A 20,322-nucleotide genomic window follows, 5' to 3' on the forward strand; every position below is an offset into this window, starting at 1 on the left:
TTATGCGTTTCTGCGTTTGGTTTCTTCTGACCTCCCTGCTTACCATTTCTCCCCTCCACCATGTAGACAGGCACCTGCCACTCAGGAGCTCACAGCCTGAGTCTGAGGACGTAGACTCTTGTGCACAAAGCATAAAAGGTAAAGGTAAAGGTACCCCTGCCCGTGCGGGCCAGCCGTGTCCGACTCTGGGGTTGCGTGCCCATCTCACTTAAGAGGTCAGGGGCCAGCGCTGTCCGGAGACACTTCCAGGTCACATGGCCAGTGTGACAAGCTGCATCTGGTGAGCCAGCGCAGCACACGGAAATGCCGTTTACCTTCCCGCTAGTAAGCGGTCCCTATTTATCTACTTGCACCCGGGGGTGCTTTCGAACTGCTAGGTTGGCAGGCGCTGGGACCGAGCAACGGGAGCGCACCCCGCCACGGGGATTCGAACCGCTGACCTTTCGATCGGCAAGTCCTAGGCACTGAGGTTTTACCCACAGCGCCACCCGCATATGCCATGTTATTATGGCATGTTATTATAACAAGCCCATGTAATTGTCTTTAAAGTGCCACAAGGCTCTTTACCATTTCTGCTGCAGCAGACTAACAAGAAGGCAGCTGCCTCCCAAGGCTGCTCTCCCTAATGTGGCAGCAGGACGCAGGCCAGGCCAGGCCAGCCTCCTCTGCTGAGCTTCTGAGGCCCCAGCTGCAGGGCCTCCTCCTCCTGCCGCTGCTCCTCTCCCCCTGTGTGATTTGTCTTGCAACACATCTGAGGAGTACCTGGGTGGTCTCCTTTTCTCACCCCAGATTGGGGGGGGGAGGGACAGGACACTTAGCGAAGGAGGATCTTTGCCACCTGTGTCTTCCATTTGCAGCAAAGAGCTGGATACCTGGGGAATGACTGTGCCCTGGAACAGTTTGGACCCGACTAGAGGGGTGCCTACTGTTCAATGACTGCCCAGGACCAGCTGCAAGATGTCAGTGTTGTTGAGCAACCATTGTGTTCAGAAACTGAGCGTAAATGTAAGTGGAACAATTGCCAGGAAGGTCTCAGTAAAGTCACATTTGATTTCAAAAGAGGAAACTTTCCCAAAATGAGGGGATTGGTAAAAAGGAAGCTGAAAGGCAAAGTCTGCAGATTTGAGGAACGTCCCCTCAGCTCCTTCATCCAGGGGGCTTATAAAGTCATTGAACAGCAATGAACCAAGGCAGAACCCTGCAGAACCCTGTCACTTTTCCCAGGATGACGAGGAACCATGAAGGAGTCCTCTTTGGGTTCGGTCAGTCAACCAGCTACAAATCCTCCTAACGGTTATCTCGTTCAATCCACATTTTACCAGCTTCTCTACAATAATATCATGGGGGGCTTTGTCTAAAGTCTTACTGAAATCAAGATACACAATGTGCACAGCATTCCCCTGATCCATCAAACAAACAAACAAAAAGAAATGAGATTCATTTGACATGACTTATTTTTGAGAAACCCATGAAGGATCTTAGTAACCACCACATTTCCTTTTGGCTGAAACAAATTGTTCAGGGTTAAAACAAAAAGGGATTGTGAGGAGCTTCAAAAGGACCTCTCAAAACTGAGTGAATGGACAGGAAAATAGCAAATGCAATTCATGATAAGAAGAGTAAAGCAATGCACAATGGGGCAAAAAACCCTAATTTCGCATAGGTGGTTTGGGCAACCAGGGAGCCAAAGGAGTGCCAAAAGGGGGAAAGGAGATTGCAGAGAAACTGAGTGAATTATTTCACCTGTTTCCCAAGCCAAAGATATTGGGCTTGCTCACACCAGAGCATTCTTTAGATGCAAATTACTGTCTCACTATTCAGATTAGACCCATGTTGCCCACACCCACACGTAGTTGAACTGGTATATGAAGAGCCCTTTCAGTCTTTCCTGTTCGTTCCAAGAGGCCTTCTCTCTGCTGTTTGTCCTCACCTTCTAATTTATTGATTCTATTATGCCAATTAAACACTGACAGGACATGAACACAGCAGCTGTGCTAGCACCTTGGTTCCTTTTTATTAAAAATTTCACCACCCAAGAAATGTGTAAAAGCACAGCCAGGCAATTTCCTCTCTCCCTTCCCTTCAGCCATGATTCTGTCTCCGTACATCCATGGTTCCACCCATGTGGCTTTGCAGACCCTCAGCCAGGTCTTTCCTCAGAGTGCATTGGTCACGCTCCCTGGAGTGACCTGGTCAGTGAGTCCTGGGTCATGGGCAGACCATTCCCTCGTGAGGTTTGGGCTGAAGGTGGCACATGCCACTCTGCAGGTTGGTCCAGTCTTGGAGGAAGAGGGAATTGGATGGATTCATGAACACTTGGTGGGGGGCATGTTTCCATCTGACAGAGCTGGCACTCCTGCCAAGACTCTTGTCTCACTGTGGAATAAGAAGATGTGTAGAACCATTGACACGGTTGCCCCAAAGTGCCCTCACTGCACTAGGGAGCCTGTAGTCCGTGTTGGCACTCCCAGTGACCTGCCTGCAATGAAACAGGAGGATCAGTGGCTAGAGCACAGGTGGCATAAGGCTCAGGTGAGGCTGCACCACCATGCTCACCACCCGCTGTGCTGTGCCACATCCAGTGGAAGGGTCTAAAGCATTGCCTTTCCAATCTACACTGGATTGGTTTAGATCATTGCAGCTTGAGGATGTGGACAAGCTGCTCAAAAGAGTGTGTCCCACCTGTCCCCTTGGCCATTCATTCATCCCAGGCTGGGTTACAGAATTAAAACTCAAGACTAAAAACAATGTAAAAGAACTTACAAGCACAAAAATAAGATGGACCTAGAAACACGCAGCTCAAGTCTCCAAAGCCAGGACAAAGAGGTGTCTCTTCAGCATCCCCGGAAGCCGTACAATGAGGGTGCCAGGCAAGCCTCTGTGGGGAGAGAGGGCCACAGCTTAGGGGCTGCTACAGAGAAGACCCTCTCAGGGGCCTCTGCTCCACCCCACCCCCCACCCCGCCTCTGAGGGCAGAGGAACTACCAAGAGATCTCCCTCTGTCAATCTCAGCTCCTGAGAGGGTCTGTAGGGAAACATTTGGGGCCAGAGTGGTTTAACAACTAGCATGAGCACTTTGAATTGAGCTGGGAAAGGAACTGGCAGCCAGTGCAGCTGTTTTGAAACAGGGGTTAACTAGAACCCCAGCCAGTAATTAAAAAGAGCTCATTGCACTAATCCAATCTGGAAGTCCAGAGCGCAGTGGCCAAGTCCTCTCTGTCCAAAAGGGGTCATAGCTGGTGAAGCAGCCAGAGTTGAAAAAAGGCCCTCCTGGCCACTGAAGTCACCTGAGCCTCCAGCAACTGGGTCCAATCCAGGAGCACCTGCAGACTGCAAACCGGCTCTTTCCAGGGCAAAGGGCATCCAGGAGAGGCCGCCTCCCTCCTTCCTAGGTGAGAGAACCTGGGGCACATAAACATCTCAGTCTTTTCAGGATCCACCTTCGGTTCCTTGGCCCACATCCAACCATCACTTCCTCCAGGCGCTGGTCTAGCACCTCAACCACCTCCCTGATTCAGATGGAGGAGAGAGATAGGGCTGGCTCTCATCTGCATATTGATGACAGTTCACTCCAGCTCTCCTGACAGCAGCTAAATATAGATGTTAAAGAACCTGGGCTCCTAGACCCGTGTCCATCTTGGCTTCTTAGTGTTAGCCATAGGGGGCTGACTGGGAGGGCGAGAAACCACTGACCTTGAAGGAGGTGGTGGAGCATTGCCTCCTTAGAAAATGCTCCCTGGATCTAGAACTGCTGGCTTCCCTTTCGGAGGCAAGGCACTCAGGACAATTGGGGGGGGGGAGGGTCCACTTTCAGGCAGGCTTGGAGGAAGCTGATTACTTGGGTCCCTTCTAGTCTGGCTTCAGGTCCGATGAGGGCACTGAAACTGCCTTGGTCACCCTGGCTGATGACATGTGCCAGGAGAAAGATGGATCCTTGATCTCTTGTTGACTTTCAATACTAATGAGCATGGGATCCTTTTGGAGCAGCTTAGGGAGGTGGGGGGGCACTGGGCTTCAGTGGTTCTGCTCCTGCCTCCAAGCCCATTTCCAGACGGTGGCTGTGGGAGCCTGCTGTTGCTTGCCTGGGAGTTGTCCGCCTTGCCCCTTGTGCTATTTGCCACCTACTATATATGCAGCCTTTGGGAGCTGCCATCAGGAGTTTTGGAATGAAGTCCATCTTGCCAAGCAGACCCTTTGGCAGCAGCCCATCTGCTTGGCATACCTTGCCATGTGGGGCCATTGTCATACGGAGGGCCGGCCCTGATGCTGGAGGTGCGAGAACTTCTTTGAACTGTTCTGTCTTGTACTTTTGTTCTCATATGTTCTGTAGTTAGTAATATTAAATGTTTTTATTTTCTGTTTGGGATTTGTAAGAGATGTCCCAACTTTTATGTTCTGAATAACCTTTCTTCTTAATAAATTTGGAAAAAGGATTTCCCCCTGCTTTTGTCTTTTGTGCCTTTCTGCCGGGGAAGCTGAACCAATGCTTAATCCTTTAGTCGCCTACCAGAGCCTGTTGGATTTCTGTCTGTGCCACGGTAAAGTGACACAGAGTGGGGCAGCCCTGTAAAACTGAAGAGTAATCTCCCTCCTTAGGTTACTCTTCAGGGGCTGTTCTGAGATAAGGAAGTGGTGGCAGCAAACTACTGTTCTGCTTTTGTGTTCTGAAAAAGCTTTTGCGTACCTGTCTCTCTTCCTGCTGAATTTGGAGGACAGGTTGGAGAGGTAGAGAGCATGTGCAAATGCTACAGCCCCTTTTTACATTGGCTATTAGCACCCTAGATGTATATTTTTAGGACCCACCTTATTTTTGTGGTTGTAGGTTGTTCTAAACTGTTTTAACATTGTGTCTTAATTGTTGTGAAGTGCCTACGGACATTACACTGAACAGCGGGCAATAAATCATATATTTACATATATATAAGCTCCTTCCGTGCCCTTTTTAGCATACTCAAAAAGAAATGAAAGCAAATTCTCAGCGTACACACACACACCCCTCAGATTGCTATCGGGTGCACATTTTTTCTTTGTGGTTGGCTTGTGCTGTTTTCTGGTTTTGCACTTAGCAGAGTGACCAAAAGACAAAGTCAGGATTCCTCCATTCAGGAGCAGACTACAGACAGAAAAGAGATGACTGCCTCAATTGAGGAAGGAGTGGGAATGGAAGGGGAGTAGCAGAAAGTGACAACCGATTCAGTCACCCAAAAACAAATCGCCTGAGACCCACAGGGCAGACGCCACATCTGAACTAACCTGAACAGGACAGGTGGGTTTTTATGAGGAGGAACTGGGTAGAGAGTGGTCCCTCAAGGGGGTCAGCCAACGAAGCTGAATGTTGAAAGACAAATGGAAGTACAGAGGTACCTTGGTTTACGAACAGCTTGGTTTATGAACAATTTGGATTAAGAATGCTGCAAAGCCGGAAGTAGGTGTTTCGGTTTGTGAACTTTGCCTTGGAAGCAGAACATGTTCCGCTTCCTGTTGAGTGTAAATTGAGTCCCCTGCTGTCATGGGAAAGCATGCCTTGGTTTAAGAATGCTTTTGTTGAAGAATGGACTTCTGGAACGGATTAAGTTCGTAAACCAAGGCACCACTGTATATTGACATGGAGTGCACAGTGAAACTGTGGAACTCAACGGCAAAAGAAGGGCCTGCAGGACCAGGCCAATGGGGGCCCGTCTAGTCCAGCACCCTGTTCTCACAGGGGCCAACCAAGTGCAAGAGGACCTTCCCTCCCGTGGTTTCTAGCAACTGGTATTTGGAAGCGCTGCTGCCTCCAGCTGTGCAAGGGGAGCAGAGTCCTCCTGGCTAGGAGCCTTGGACAGACCTCTCCTCCCCCCCCCCTTAAAGCCATCCGGGTTGGCGGCCATCCTGTGGCAGGGAGTTCCATAGTTTCACCATGTGCTGCAGAAAATGCTCAGTGGGGTCCAACTGGCTGCCCCACTGAGGGAGACCCCCTTGCAAGGCACTGAGGGGCCAAAGGAGGCAAGCGGGGGGGGGCTATGGGGGTGGCGCTGTGACACAAAGTCCTTCCCTTCTGTCTGCAGAAAGACAGACACAGGCAGAATGACAGGCGGAGCTGCTAATCCACCAGCTCAGGCATTCTTGGCAGGGGAGGGAGAAGGAATCCAGAAACCGCAGTGGCTCAGCCTTTGTTTCCCAGGCTGGTCCTGGCCTGCCCACCACAAAGCCCAGGGCCGCCCGAGAGGCAGAGAGGGCAACTCGGGGCCACTTCCTGCTCCTCCGGCTGGCGGGAGACGTCTGCGGCTGGGGGGGGGGAGCAGGGGGTCCTGGAGCAGGTTGCAGCACCCGCCGCTTGGCAGGACTTCTCTCCTCTGCAAGCACCTGCGGGCCCCCCCCATGACCCTCCCTCTTCCCACACATGGGGAGCCGGCTAGGGCCACATCCTGACATCTGTGGGGAATCCTGGGAACGGTCCTTTGCTAAGGATGCCGGGAACTGTAGCTCTGTGAAGTCCGCGCTCTTAACAAACTACGCTTCCCAGGACCTTTGGCAGGTGGATGTGGCCAGAGAGGGGGTGCACTGGGCCCTTTCTGGGGAAGAGACCACCCCCCACATTCCACAAGGGCAGAGCACCTGCTTGGCATGCAGAAGGACCCAGGTTCAGTTCCTGGCAGCCTCTCCTGAGAGGCCTGGGAAACCCAGGGAGCTGCTGCCAGTCGGTGTAGACAGAACTGAGTGGAAAAGGCCAGTGGTCTGACTCAGGGCTTCCCTGCAATTCCCCTTTGCCTGCTCTTTCCAGGCACAGGTCTGCGCTTAAAAGCTCCGTGTCTGAGTGCGTTCTCTCTCTCTCTGTCTCTCTCTCTCTTTCCTTTCTCTTTCGTCAATTCAGCTTTTAAGCCCTTTTTGGCGAATTCAGAGGACTGGCGTCTTCCTTTATTGTTAGGGCCATAACTCAAGGATAGGGCAGGGGACACCCAGCCAGATGAGTGGGGAATGAATGAATGAATGAATGATATCTGAAACCCTTCAGAGTGAGACAGAGATGCTGCCAGTCAATGCCTGCCAGGCGGAGTCCTCCAGGCGCTGCTGAACTACAGCTCCCATCATCCCTGGCCACGACCCACACAGACTGCTGCAAGCAGGGATTCAACACCCCCTGGCGGGCACCGTGTTGGTGACCCCAGCATTGGCCACGCTGAGTGAGGTGGGCCAAGAGCAGGTTCCTGCGAAGGACCAGAAGGGCCTCTTTGGACCACTATCCCGCAGAGCCGCTGTGCGAAGGCGACCTCTGGGTGGCGCTGCAGCAGTGACTCCCCCCCCCCAGGCTGGGCTGGCTCCTGTCCGAGCCCCTGCAGGGAGGTGGGGTCTGCCACTGCTGTCCCCCCCGAGCAACGGTGACCATGTCCTTTGAGGCCCCGTGCCTGATGCCTGGTAGCAGCATCTCCGGGTCGGGCTGGGAAAGGCTCCCCTGCCTGAGCCCCTGCGGAGCCGCTGCTGCTGCTGCCAGCCAGAGCAGGCACTTCCGAGCAAGAGAGCCGGAGCCGGACTCGGTGAAAGGCAGCTGCTCCCTCCCTCTTTTCCCACGAGGAAAGCAGAGAGGGCAGGTGGGGCAACGCTTCTCTCAGCAAGTGCCCGTCGCGCCCACACCCGGCCTGCTCCCCGGACGCTGCTGTGCCAAGAAAGTTGGTGACTGAGCAGGAAGGTGAATCGTTCATGCCGTGGCTGCTGCCACACCTCCGCCTCTCTGGCTCCGGCCAGCCGGGAAGGAGGAAGGCGGGCAGCAGCAGCCCGGAGGCATTCCTCAGCCGGCGCTTGGCAGAGCAGCAGCAGCATGGCCGCGAGTGAGTCCTGGCCTGGGGGGCGGCGGCGGGGGCGCCTGGGGGACGGTTCTGAGGATGGGGAAGGGGTGAGCCCAGGAGGAGAGGGAGAGGAGGGCAGGCTCTGCTTCAAGGCTCTCCTCAGCCTGCAGGGTCCCCTCCCTGGGGATTTCAGCGGCCGCAAGCAAGGATGGCTCTGCTCTTCCGCAGCTGGAGCCAGCAATGCTTCTCTGGGAGTCCTTCTGGGCTCCAAGCCTCTTGCTGGCTTCCCATCATGGGCATCTAGTTGGCCACTAGCTGGGCTAAATGGGCCCCTTCTGATCCAGCAGCTACAGGGCTCTTCTTAGCGTCTTATGGTTGCTAAATGGAGCCTCCATGGACAGAGGCAGTCTAGCTTAGAATCGCGGAGAGCAAGAGTGGGAGATGGTGGCTTTGGAGGTTCTTAAGCAGAGGTTGACTGGCACCTGCCATGGATACTTTAGTGGAGATTCCTGCATTGCAGGGGGTTGGGCTAGATGACCTTTGGGGATCCCTTCCAACTCTATGGTCCTACCTGGGGCTTCCCAGAAGCATTCAGCTGGCCACTGAGAGAACAGAATGAGATGGGCCCCTGGCCTGGCCCAGCAGTCTCCGCTGACGTCCTTTTGCTCTTTGGTAGAACTGCAGCTGGCGTTCATCACTTGGCACAGCACCAAGAACAACCTGCAGCACCGCACAGCGGAGATGGGGGGCCAGCAGGTGATTGCGCGGCGGGGGCAGCCCTTCACCATCACCCTCCACTTCCAGGGTCGAGGCTACCTGCACGGAGACTCCCTGCACCTGATTGCAGAGACAGGTAGGAGCAGGTGGGGAGGGAGAGGAAGGGGCTTGGCCTGGGGGTCTCCAATCCATGAGAGGAGATACAAGACGATTAGGCACCTGCATGCAGGAGGGGGCTGTTGAAGGCTCTGCCTCCAGTCGGAGGCTGCAAATGTTTCTGCACACCAGCTGCTAGAAGCCCCAGGAGGGAAAAGAACTCTTGGGCTCAAATCCTGCTTGCTGGTTTCCCACAGACACTGTTCAGCCACTGGAGGGTGCACTAGGTGGGCCACTGAGGGCTCTTCTTCTGGCCCTCAGCCCTCACCACATCCAGGGCAGCGCCATCCTTCCTCTGAGGAGGCCTACCCAATGGCACAGGACCTGCTGCAAGCCCTGAGGTCTCTTCTGAGTCCTGTGGTCTGCCTTGTCCACAGGGGTCTCTGCGCCCCTCCCTGTCTTCCATCTGGACTGCCTAGCAAATGCTGCCTGCCTGTGTGCAACCAAGCCTTATGAGGAACGGTTGAGAGGAGATCTGAGAGTCATCTCCAAATATCTGAAGGGCTGCCACATGAAAGAAGCTTGTTTTCTCCTGCTCTGGATGGTAGGACTTGAACCCATGCCTTCTAGCTACAAGAAAGGAGATTCCAACATCGGGAAGAACTTTTGACAGTCAACAATCTCCCTCGGGATGTTGTGGACTCTCCTTCCTTGGAGGCTTTTAAATAGAGGTTAGATGGTCATTTGCCCTCTGTGATCTAGTTGAGATTCCTGCATTTCAGGGGGCTGGACCCCCAGGGACCATTTTATGATTGCAGCCCTGAGTCCAACCAAGGCCATTGGAGCACCTGGAGTGGGAAGCCCAGAGTTCTGCCTGCCAGCAGGTGCCAAGGGTGTCCCAGAGGGGTCCTATTGCCAGCAGCAGCAGCAGCTGAAAGGGTCTCGTTTAGCGGCAGCGGGTGCTGCAGACAAAAGCAGGGCCTCTATTTTATGTATTTATATCCCACCCGTTTCTCCACGGAGCTCAAGGCAGTGTCTGGTCCAAGGTCACACCCAGGGAGCTTCATGGCTTTATGGGGATTTTAACCCTCGTCTCCCAGGTCTTAGTCCTCCTCTAATCCCCACAACAACAGCCCTGTGAGGAAGGTCAGACTGAGACAGGCAGTGTCTGGTCACCCCAGGAATGTCATGGTTAAGTGTGGGGACTTGAACCCTCTCCCAGGTCAGGTCTCTGTTGCTCTAGTGCAGTAGACAGCATGGGGAGGGGCACGGTGGCCCACCAAGGGGCAGCCTCTGTGGGCAAGCCAGTTCCCACCTTCCACGGCCGTGATGATGATGATGGCAGCAGCTCCCTTGCAGTCCAACCAGGCCAGCTCTTCCTGGCTGCTCAGTGCCCCATTGGGCTGCCTTGACCTGGCCTGACCCCCTGCGAGAGACCCTCCAGCTCCCCTTGACTCCCCCCTTACTCTGCAGGGCCTCAGCCAGACCAGCAGGCAGGGACACAATCCATCTTCCCAGTGGGGCCAGGACATCCAGACTCGAAGCGCGCCTGGAGAGCCACCGCCAGCGCCGCCAGCGGGCCCCGATCCACGGATGTTGTTGTCTGGCCTCCGGCTGGGGCCCCCATTGGGCGTTACCAGCTGAAGATCCGCGTCGACTCCGACTACACCTCCAAGTTCTACTACCTGGGGGACTTCATCCTGCTCTTCAATGCCTGGTGCCCAGGTAGGGTGTGGGGAGACATTTGGGCAGTTCCTTCAGACCCAGAACTGTGGGGCGGGTTTTAATGGGTGGGAGAGAAGATACTAATTGCAATTTACCCCTCTAGGCGCCCTCTCCAATTGTATTTCTGTGGTCTGGGTGGCTGCCTATCAGACTCTGTTCCTTCTCATGCTTTCTAGCTGCGAATCTCCCCCAACCCTGCCAGGGTCTATTCCTTGCTCAGCGCTGCAGCGGAAGAGTCCTGGGTCTGCATCTGGGGGCTTGGAGCATCTCCCTGGGAGCATTGGGGGGGGGGCTTTCCTGGGCATCTGTTCAGTGGGAGGGAGGCTGGCATTCCCCCCAGCAATGGAGGGGAGTGGGGCCAGCACACCCCTGAGGCAAGGGGAGGCAGCTGCCCCAGGCAGCAGGATCCACAGGGGCCTGGAGGTGAGGCTGGGTCCCAGGAGGGGAAGGTGCCTCTCACAACCCTCCAAAGAATCTCAGAAGAGCCTGCTGGATCAGGCCAAGGGCCCCCTGGCCCATATCCTGTTCTCACAGTGGCCAACCAGATGCTCCAGTTGGGGAAACCCACAAGCAGAAGCAGAGCACCGGGGCAGCCCCCTCCCCGCCTGCGCATTCAGAAGTGCTGCTGTCACCAGCTGCGGAGGCAGAGCAGAGCTGCCTGGCTAGTGGCCCTCAGAGCCCTCTCTCTCCTCCTTGCCTCCTGGGGGAGGGGCTTCCCTACTCTGACCTGTCCCCCTCCCCTGCCTCTCAGACGATGACGTTTACCTGGAGAGCGAGCTGGAGAGGGAGGAGTACGTCCTGAACGAGCAGGGCCTCATCTACCAGGGAAACAAGAACTGGATCCGCCCCGTTCCCTGGAACTTTGGGCAGGCAAGTAGCTAAGGCGAACCCCGGTGCTGGGTCAGGCCAATGACTCTAGTCCCATCCTCACAGGGGCCAACCCAGTGGGAAGCCCAGTCAAGCAGCGTCTGAGACCAACCGCTTCCCCCATTCTTGTTCACCACACTAAGGTAGAGTGGCTCTGGCCATGGAAGCTCCATTTAGGAAGGCAAAGTGCTGCAGCAGGTGCTGCCTCCCCTAGTCCAGGGCTGACTGAAGATGGGGCTCCGAAGGCATTACTGGACTTCCAGCCGACCTCTCCATCCCTGACCACTGGCCTGGCTGGGGCAGCTGGGAGTTGGAGTCCAGCAAGTGCAGGGGGAGAGCCACACCCACAAGCCCCAGCCAGACAAGGCCCTGCCCTCCCTCCCTCCCCCGGTTCTCCTTGGCCCCTGTCCAGAAGAAGAACCAGGCCAGGCCAAAGAGCAGCAATGCAGCTGAGCCTGCAATCGTCCGAGTTTGCTTTTCTTAGCTGCCTCCCACCGAGTCAGGCCATTGCTCCATCTAGCTGAGTATTGCCCACACTGACTGGCAGCAGCAGCGGCTCTCCGGGATTTCAGGCAGGAGCCTCTCCCAGCCCCACCTGGAGCTGGAGACCTTCTGCATGCTGAGCTGGCCGCCGTCTTTCTCCTCTTCCTCTGCAGTTTGAGGAGGGCATCGTGGACATCTGCCTGAAGCTGCTGGACAGGAGCCTGCACTTCTTGCACGACCCGGGCAGGGATTGCTCCTTGCGCAACAGCCCCGTCTACGTCAGCCGGGTGCTGAGCGCCATGGTAAGAGCTGCTGGGACCACCCAGCGCTGTGGAACCCCCCCCCCCCCGAGGGCTGTTCCCTGATCTGCTCAGGGTGGGGCTGGTGGGACCTTCTGAGATGGGGGCCCAAAGCCGTTGGCTGGACTTGCCCTCAGCCAGGAGACAGTGCAGTGCAGCATGCGCAAGAGGCCTCCCCCCGCCCCACGCCTGCCACCCAGGAATACAGTGTACAGGCTGTTCCAGATGGGCCTGCCATAGCTTATTCCGCTTATAAATCACTTCCAGAGAAGCACCTCGAAGCTGTTTCACAACACAGCAAAAACAATTAAAAACCCTTTAAAATTATAAACAACTGCATGTACACAGACCGTTTTCCTGCACGTGGCAGGGTGCTCCAGGCTCCCGTTTCGACTGCTGCAATGCGTTGTGGGTAGGGCTGCCCTTGCAAGGTGCAGCTGCCAGAACATTAACTGGCTGAGGGAAACACTGGTTTAAGACTCTGTTCTGTCTGAAACAAAAGAGGCTGGCTAAAGCCATGTGGCTGGAGCAACCAGCTCAGAGCTCCTCACAGGGAGGGAGAGAGAAAAAACACAAAGGTTTGGTGACCCAATTCCTCTCCAAGTGATGACATAGGCTGAGGCTGGCTGGACAGCTGACTCTATGGTTTAACCCGTTCATGAACCAATTAGGCTCAAACACGCTCAAGTTAGGTATATGAGGCTGCAAGTTCAACGTACTTTGGGAGGCTCAGTTGAGCAGCTGTGAGCTTGGCTTTGCCTGGAGGGGTCCTCTGGCACTCATGGGGCTGCCTGCCCCCCCTCCAGATCAACAGCAACGATGACAACGGGGTCCTCCTGGGCAACTGGAGCGAGGACTATTCCGGGGGCGTCCGCCCCACCGAGTGGAGTGGCAGCATCGCCATCCTGACCCAGTGGGACCACAGCGGGGGCCGGCCGGTCAAGTATGGGCAGTGCTGGGTCTTTGCAGCCGTGATGTGCACAGGTAGGGATGGGGAGCAATGCATGCTGGGAGCAACTCCCCAGGGAAAGCCAGAAGGGACAGTGCGGAGGGGACCGTCCGGCTACTATTTGTCAAGATCGTTGTGAAATGAGAAGTAGCTGTATTTTGAATAGGAAAGTGATAGGTTGCATTTGGGAACAAGAACTTCCTCACCTAGCAAAGAATTTAAGAAACGCAGCTTTTTTCCTGGCTGAAACCTCGCAGAGAGGTTGGTACTTTAAGGGGAGGTGGGCGGAGGGGGGGGCAGGTCGCAATACACAGGGCAACTTTTAAATACTGTCAGTGAAAGCAGGTGGCCCATCTGGGCCAAAGGGAGAGGCAGGTGTGCCAGTTTTCCTTAGGGGAAAAAACAGGGGGTGGGGCGGCCAAATAGTGGGCTGCAGAAATGGACCCCCGAGTCCGCTCTGATGCGCGCACACACACACACACACACACACACACAGAGACTTTACTCTTGGGGCCCAGAGACTGGCCCCAGGGGAAATGGGGCAGATATGGGGGTCCCTGTAAGAGCCTCACCCCAACTGCTTTATCACTGGAAGCTGAAGCTGCTGCTCCTCTCGCTATTAACATGCTCAGAGGCTAGTTACAGGAGCCAAGTACAGGATCCCGGCAGAACTGGCACAGCCATCCCTTCCCCGGCGGCGGGGGGGGGACAGCAGCACTTGGTTCCCCCAGCAGAAGCTGAAGGGCAGCAGGTGGGGGGGGTCCCAGCTGCCCAGGACGGCACCCAGCTGCCCCCTCCTCTCCCCAGTGCTGCGATGCCTCGGGATCCCTTCACGAGTGGTGACCAACTTTGACTCGGGGCACGAGAAGGACGGGAACCTGATTATCGATGTCTTCTATGACAAGGCCGGGCACCTCCTGCCCACAGAGAGCAAGGACAGCATCTGGTGAGATGGGGCTGCCTCCTGGGGGGCCCTTTCCCCCTCCCCTCCCGACTGCCAAATCCTCTGGGGCCCCTTCTTCTTCTCTGCATCACATGATGGAGGGGGGACCACCCTGACTCAGGGGCTCCTGGCCGGGGATGGAGTGAGGCAAGGGCTTTCCTTCCCAGGTGGGCCTTTGACCTCCGATCAAACCCAAGACTGGGCTCTTCTCCGCCCAAAGAGAGATACAGCCCCAAGCAGAGGCTGGGGGGGGGACATCTGTCAGGGATGCTGTGATTCCCCCCTCCCTCATGATGACCCCAGAGGTGCATCTTACCACAAAGCACACCCCTCCCAGCTAGAGAGACCATCTCTTTGGGCTTGTCTTCTGCTGCAGGAACTTCCACGTGTGGAATGAGTGCTGGATGGCGCGCAGAGACCTTCCCCCCGGCTACCATGGCTGGCAGGTCCTGGATGCCACCCCCCAGGAGCGCAGCAACGGTGTGTTTCCCCCGCTCCTCCTTCCAGCCTGGCCTGGGCTTGGCCTGACTGCCTCTCTCTGTCTCTGGGGGACCTTGGAGGGCAGCCCCATGAAGACGCTGAGCCAGTGGGAGGAAGCTGTGAAAAAGGCCAATGTCATGCTACAGATCTTTAGGGAAGGAACGGGAAATAAAACTCCCAATATCATAACCTTAGATTATACCAGTCTAAGGTGTGACCACCTTTGGAGTACTATGCACAGTTCTGGTCACCTAAAGGATATTGTGGAGTTGGAAGAGGGTCAGAAAGGGCGACTGAAATGATCCAGGGGTGGAGCAACTGCCTTATGAGGAAGGAAGCGCAGGGATATGGATGGCTCCTAGCCAGGGTGGCCCTGCTCTGCCTCCACAGCACCTGAATTCCAGTTTGGGGAAGCCACAGGTGGGGAGGGGGCTCCTGTGCTCAGGTCCAGTTTGTGGACTCCCAGCTGTGAGCACAGGATGCTGACCTGGATGGGCCCCTGGCCTGATCCAGCCCTGACATTTCCCTTCCCTCCTGGCAGGGCTCTACTGCTGTGGGCCAGCCCCTGTCAGCGCCATCCGGGAGGGAGACGTGGACGTGCGCTTCGACGCCCCCTTTGTGTTCTCCATGGTGAATGCTGACCGTGTGGCTTGGCTGCTGGACGGGGCAAGGAAAGAGAAGCTCCAGTGGGACACCAGTGCTGTTGGGAACAACATCAGCACCAAATGCGTTGGGAGCGATGAGCGGGAGGACATCACCAGTGCCTACAAATACCCAGAAGGTAGGGAGATGGAGGAACCCACGGCCACCCAGAAACGCATCCTGCACTGGCCTGACTCAGAAGTTGTAATCTGGATCCACCGTTCCTGCAGGCGGTTACAGAGGAGCAGAACAGATTGTTCTGGCCTGGAGCCGGAGCCGGTGGAGAGGCCTCTTGGCCAGCAGGCTCCTAAATTGCAGGGTGCTATTCCCTCATCTGAAGGCTGTGAAATTCTCAGCCAGCATGTCTGATCCTGCTTGTGATGGTGGCAGCAAAGCGCCTTTAGTGGCTGGGGCACAGGGAAAGCAGGAAGCCCAGGTTCCCTGGCTGCTAAGGCTGCCACAAGCACCTCGCGGGTGAGCCTGAGGGTTGCTGCGCTGTCAAGGCTGGGCTGGGGCTGGGCTTTGTGGCGCACGATTGTTCTTGCGACTGGGTCTTCGAGGGCCTGGGGCCACAGGGAGGAAGCTGCCGCCGCAGGAAACCTCAAGCATCCGGAGCCCCAGCTGGGAGTGGCTTCTACAAGCTCTGCTCTAAAAATCAGCAGCTGCCAAATGCCTGCAAAAAGATCCACATGAAACCCCACATGAGTGGGGTCATCTGGAGTCCCTTGTCCGCAATATGCTGATGACACACAGCTGTCCTTTACATCTGCAGGTGGGCAGTGGAAGTGCTGGACTATTGTCTGGTCTTGATAATGGACTGGATGAGCGCCAGCCAACTGGAGTTCACTCCGGATCAGGGTGGTTCCCAGACTGGATGGTGGGGAGGTGGGCTTGATGGGGTTACACCCCCTCTGAAGGAGTGGGTACGCAACTTGGAGGTACTTCTGGGTCAGGTGGTCTCAGTGGCCCAGAGTGCTTTCTAGCAGCTTCATTTGGTGGCCCAGCTGCACCCTTCTGTGGTCTATGCTCTGGAAACCTCTAGCTTAGATGACCGCAACACATTAAGCGTGGGGCTGCCTCTGATGCGAGTTCAGAAACTTCATCTGGTGCAGAATGCGGTGGCCAGGTTGCTCACTGGGGCAAGATGGTTGGAGTATATAATGCCAATCCTGACCCAACTGCTCTGGCTGCCAATTTGTTTCCAGACCCAATGCAAAGTGCTGGTGCTGACCTATAAAGCCTTCAATAACTCAGGATATGACTGACCTGGACCCTGCGATCATCCTCTGAGGCCATTCTTTGTGTGACTCCTTCACGAGAGGTCCAGGGGGTGGAAACATGAGAAAGGGCCTTTTCTGCAGTGGCTCCCTGCTCACAGAATGCTTCCCCCAGGGAGTCCCGCCTGGCGCCTTCATTACATCTCTTTAGGTGTTAGGCAGAAACATTTCTCTTCTCCCGGGCCTTAGGCTGGTTAAACAACCTATGGATTTTTCAAGGTGTTACTGGTTTTTCTGCTTGTTTTTGTTACGTTATGTATTTTGTGTTTTTGTTTCGTATCTTTGTGTTGTAAAAACTACCCTGTGATCTTTGGATGAAGGGCAGGCAGCTTATAAATTTAATCAGTAAATAAAATAACATAAAGAAGTTCAGGGCTGCTAACCTGCTGATTCTGCTCTGCCTCCCAGGTGAGAGACAGGAACACAGTCCCAGTTGCTGGAAGCCGCAGGGGGGAGGGGGCTGCTCTTGTGCTCGGGGGTCCTGCTTGCTGGTTGCCCCTTGGGGCATCTGCTTGGCCCCTGTGAGGAGAGGAGGCTGGACTAGGAGGGCCTCCTGGGGCCTCGCCCTGCAGGGATCATCTTATGCAGACTGCAAGTAGGCTAGCAGAGATCTGGTGCCTCTGATGGCTCCCAAACTCCTCCGCCAGTGTGGTGTAGTGGCTAAGAGCGGTAGACTTGTAATCTGGTGAACTGGGTTCGCGTCTCCGCTCCTCCACCTGCAGCTGCTGGGTGACCTTGGGCTAGTCACACTTCTCTGAAGTCTCTCAGCCCCACTCACCTCACAGAGTGTTTGTTGTGGGGAGGAAGGGAAAGGAGAATGTTAGCTGCTTTGAGATTCCTTCGGGTAGTGAAGAAAGTGGGATATCAAATCCAAACTCTTCCGCCCTTAGCCAAGCTCCGGACCCGGGGGGGGGGGGATGCCTCACCTCGTGCACTCACTGGCCTTGCCTTGTCCTTCCTCGCTCCCCACAGGCTCCCTGGCAGAGCGCCGCGTGTTCCTGAAGGCCCTCGGCCAGAGGCAGCCGCTCAGCCCCCCAGTGCGATACAGGTCGGGAGTCCTTCCGGTTGCGTTCTCTGCCTCTGTGGAGGACAGGACCCGGGAGCCGCCGCCGGCCATGGCCCAGACCTCTCTGAAGCTCCAGCTGGTGGAGAGTCCTGAGGTGGGCCAGGACATCCAGCTGGTGCTGGCGGCCTGCAACATGGAGTTTGTCCACAAGGAGCTCAAGCTGAGCCTCAGCGCCCAGGCCGTGCTGCACGATGGCCACCCGCGGCCGCCCTTCTGGCAGGAGACCCTGTACCTCTCCCTCCGCCCCAGGGAAGGTAAGGCGAGTGGTAGGGGGAGCGGGCAGGCCTCCTGAGGCGCTGTCTCTGGGTGAAGGAGTGCTGCCCACTTCTGACACGGGCCTCTTTGCAGAGAAGGAGCTTCCCTGGACCATCTCCTACCAGCAGTACAGGCAGCAGCTGGGAGAGGATAAGCAGCTTCGCATCATCGCGCTGGGCGAGGAGAACACTACCTGGCTGAAGACCCTGGCAGAGAAAACCATCACCATGGCCAGCCCCAGCCTGGACATCCACGTAGGCACATCGCCTCTGGCTTGGCGGGGGTGGCACAGTGGGCTGCTCACCTGGGAGAGGGGACAGCTACTGTGGGGTCAAGTGCAGGTTTTCCAGAGGCTCTGTTCCTGGGGGCAAAGGAGCCAAGACACATGACCGGCTCCCTCCCTGGCACACACTCCCTCCGATGTGGTGTGGGTGGGCTAAAGCCATGCAGGCTCAGCAAGAAACATCCCAGCCTTCTTCAAAGTGGGGAACAAGCTTGCCCCCTCCCCCCCGCCCAAGTTTCAGGCCAGGCAAAGAGAGGGCTGGGGGGTGGGCACCTGTCCCAAAGAGCGCCCTCCCTTCTGCTCCTAACCGCTTGGTCCTTGGCGCAGGTGTTGGCCTCCGTGGTGGTGAACCAGCCCTTCCCGATCGAGGTGGTGTTTGCCAACCCCCTTTTGGAGCCCGTGGGCAACTGCGTCTTGACCATGGAAGGCAGTGGGCTGGTGAAGGGCCAGCCCCAGATACAGTGAGTAAGGGGGCAGGGGGGCAGGAAGGCTGGTTGCGACTCATCCCTCCAGGCGCCCACATGCATGGGGTGAACAGTTTCAAAATCCCATCCTGGCAGCAAAATTTAAAATCACAGACTGTAAAACTTTGTTCAGGCAACAACTTGGGAAGGAAGTAAAATAAGACTGACTTACTTTATAACCATGCACTGGATCACAGCAACAGCAATAATAAAAGCTATGGAAGCAAAATACTTACATTTACAGTATAACCAGCTGGCATCTGCCTGGCACAGGCGACATTTGCCCTCTTTGTGGTCAAAGGAAGAGACAGGAAGAGGAAGTACTCTATGCTCCTCCCTCTCCTAGAGAGGAGGGGAAATGGCATCACACAGAGCCCTCTCTACCAATTGTATTTCTATGGTCTGAGTCTCTGCTTGGCAGCAATACATCTCTGTGGTCTTAGCTCCTTCTCAGGCTAACTAGCAGGAAGAGGCATTTGTTAGGTTTGGCTGCTACCCCCTCGGGGGAGGCTGCCGCTCCCAGCGCTTGATCTCCTGGAGGAAGTGCAGGCCAAAGGATGATTGTGGAGCAACGCAGTCAATTCACACTTCTGCGTCTCTGCTGTTTGGGAGATCTTGGGGCAGGATCCTCCCCCTGCTCCGTGTGTGTGTGAATCTGCACGTGGCCCCTTCTCCTTCCCCGTCCACTATCAGCTCTGGAGCCATTTCGGAGCAGGAGCATCCCTGGGAGTCAGGGGCCCAGCAATGCATTCAGTTGCCTCTCTGGCACCGTGGAACTACGAACAGCAGAGAGACCCACAAGCAGGAAAATACTATGTGCCTAAAGAGTCGTTAGAAAAAAAAGGAATAAGCAACCATACAAACTGGAAGATTTAGCCTCCTTTCTGATTTACAGGAGCGTAGCATTGGGGGCCAAAGCCTTTGTTGCCAGTCAGGGAGGGAGATGCTGTATTTTGTCGTGAAGGGGGTGAAGGGGCAGAGAAAGAGAGAGAGAGAGAGAGAGAGAGAGAGAGAGAGAGAGGAGAAGGCGACGAAGACCCTCTCCCACAGGGGCCTCCATATATCTTCCTTCTCTTTGGTCAAGAGGTTGGATGGCCACCTGTCAGGGACAGAATCATAGAACTGTAGAGTTGGAAGGGACCCCTGAGGGTCATCTAGTCCAACCCCCTGCAATTCAGGAATCTCAACTGAAGCATCCTTGATGACAGATGATTTGTTTTCTCCACTTCAGGGGGTTGGACTAGATGACTCTTAGGTTCCATTCCAGCTTTACGCTGCTATGGTTTATGCCTCCTTGGCACTGTGAGTGCCCCCCTTCCCCCCCCCCGGCCATGTGGGGCTCATCACTGTCTCAGAGCTGGTAAGAAAGGAAAGTGTGCCGTCCCTTTGGTCTCCTCCCTGCCAGGCTCTTCTTCTCTTTGCAGGTTGGGGCCCCTGGGCCCCCGGAAGCAGACCAGCGTCCGGCTCCAGCTGACGCCCTACAAGAGCGGTCCCCGGCTGCTGCACGTCACACTCAAGAGCAGCCAGTTCCCCCCAGTCAAGGGCCACAAGCAGCTGCAAGTGGCCCCCCGCTCGGGATGGAGGTGTCGCAGGGACTGACTAAGCCGGGACCCCCAGCAGCGCCTGGAGGGCCACGACTGCTCAGACCCCCTTTGCCCCCTCCTATAAAAGTCTGCATTCCCATCCGTCGCCGTCGCCTCGCCGGTTCCTTCTGCCGCCGCAGACCCCCGCCCCCCCCCCCGTCCAGGCAGGGGGCGGGAAGCGCAGGCAGCGAGGGGAAAGACGCCTCGCTATCCTGCGCCCCAGTCCCGCGCAGACACACCGTCGCTCGTAGGGATAGAGACACTGACCGTAATCATTCAATCAATGTCATAAAAAACTGCGGCTTACAAAGAGAATAAAACAATTAGGCTGTCAATAAAAGCAACTCTTTAGAACATAAAATCGGCAATAAACCAACGCGTGTGCACAGGCTTTCCTGAACCAGAATGTCTTGCGCAGCCTGCCCTCCCC

At 55.9% G+C, this 20,322-nt stretch overlaps 2 protein-coding genes across 3 annotated transcripts in view; one reads left to right on the forward strand and one right to left on the reverse strand.

Moving 5' to 3' along the window:
• The window catches only part of SNRPB (small nuclear ribonucleoprotein polypeptides B and B1), a 128,395-nt gene that overhangs the window by 65,395 nt on the left and 42,678 nt on the right, over window positions 1–20,322 (reverse strand). The window lies entirely within an intron of this gene.
• Window positions 7,627–20,253, forward strand: TGM5 (transglutaminase 5). 2 transcript variants are annotated; one of them, XM_083447359.1, is made up of 13 exons: window positions 7,627–7,805; window positions 8,440–8,616; window positions 10,050–10,301; window positions 11,053–11,171; window positions 11,825–11,953; window positions 12,757–12,934; window positions 13,707–13,845; window positions 14,219–14,322; window positions 14,864–15,103; window positions 17,214–17,561; window positions 17,656–17,816; window positions 18,173–18,306; window positions 19,734–20,253. In XM_083447359.1, exons 1-13 carry the CDS (start codon window positions 7,796–7,798, stop codon window positions 19,906–19,908), a joined length of 2,166 nt encoding a protein of 721 aa, XP_083303485.1. In that variant the 5' UTR covers window positions 7,627–7,795; the 3' UTR covers window positions 19,909–20,253. The 2 variants fall into 2 exon arrangements, with proteins under 2 accessions (XP_083303485.1, XP_083303484.1); XM_083447358.1 differs by lacking the exon at window positions 7,627–7,805 and having other exon boundaries at window positions 7,949–8,616.

Source organism: Podarcis tiliguerta (genome assembly GCF_965153285.1).
Source record: "Podarcis tiliguerta genome assembly, chromosome: 6".
Classification (NCBI taxonomy): Eukaryota; Metazoa; Chordata; class Lepidosauria; order Squamata; family Lacertidae; genus Podarcis; species Podarcis tiliguerta.

Bases quoted from the DNA above. Each gene is read 5' to 3' on its own strand.
- TGM5 (XM_083447358.1), top strand. From the start codon at position 8,379: ATGAGATGGGCCCCTGGCCTGGCCCAGCAGTCTCCGCTGACGTCCTTT. The intron at 10,302-11,052 runs GTAGGGTGTGGG...CCTGCCTCTCAG, and splicing joins CTTCAATGCCTGGTGCCCAG to ACGATGACGTTTACCTGGAG. The intron at 17,562-17,655 runs GTAAGGCGAGTG...GCCTCTTTGCAG, and splicing joins CTCCCTCCGCCCCAGGGAAG to AGAAGGAGCTTCCCTGGACC.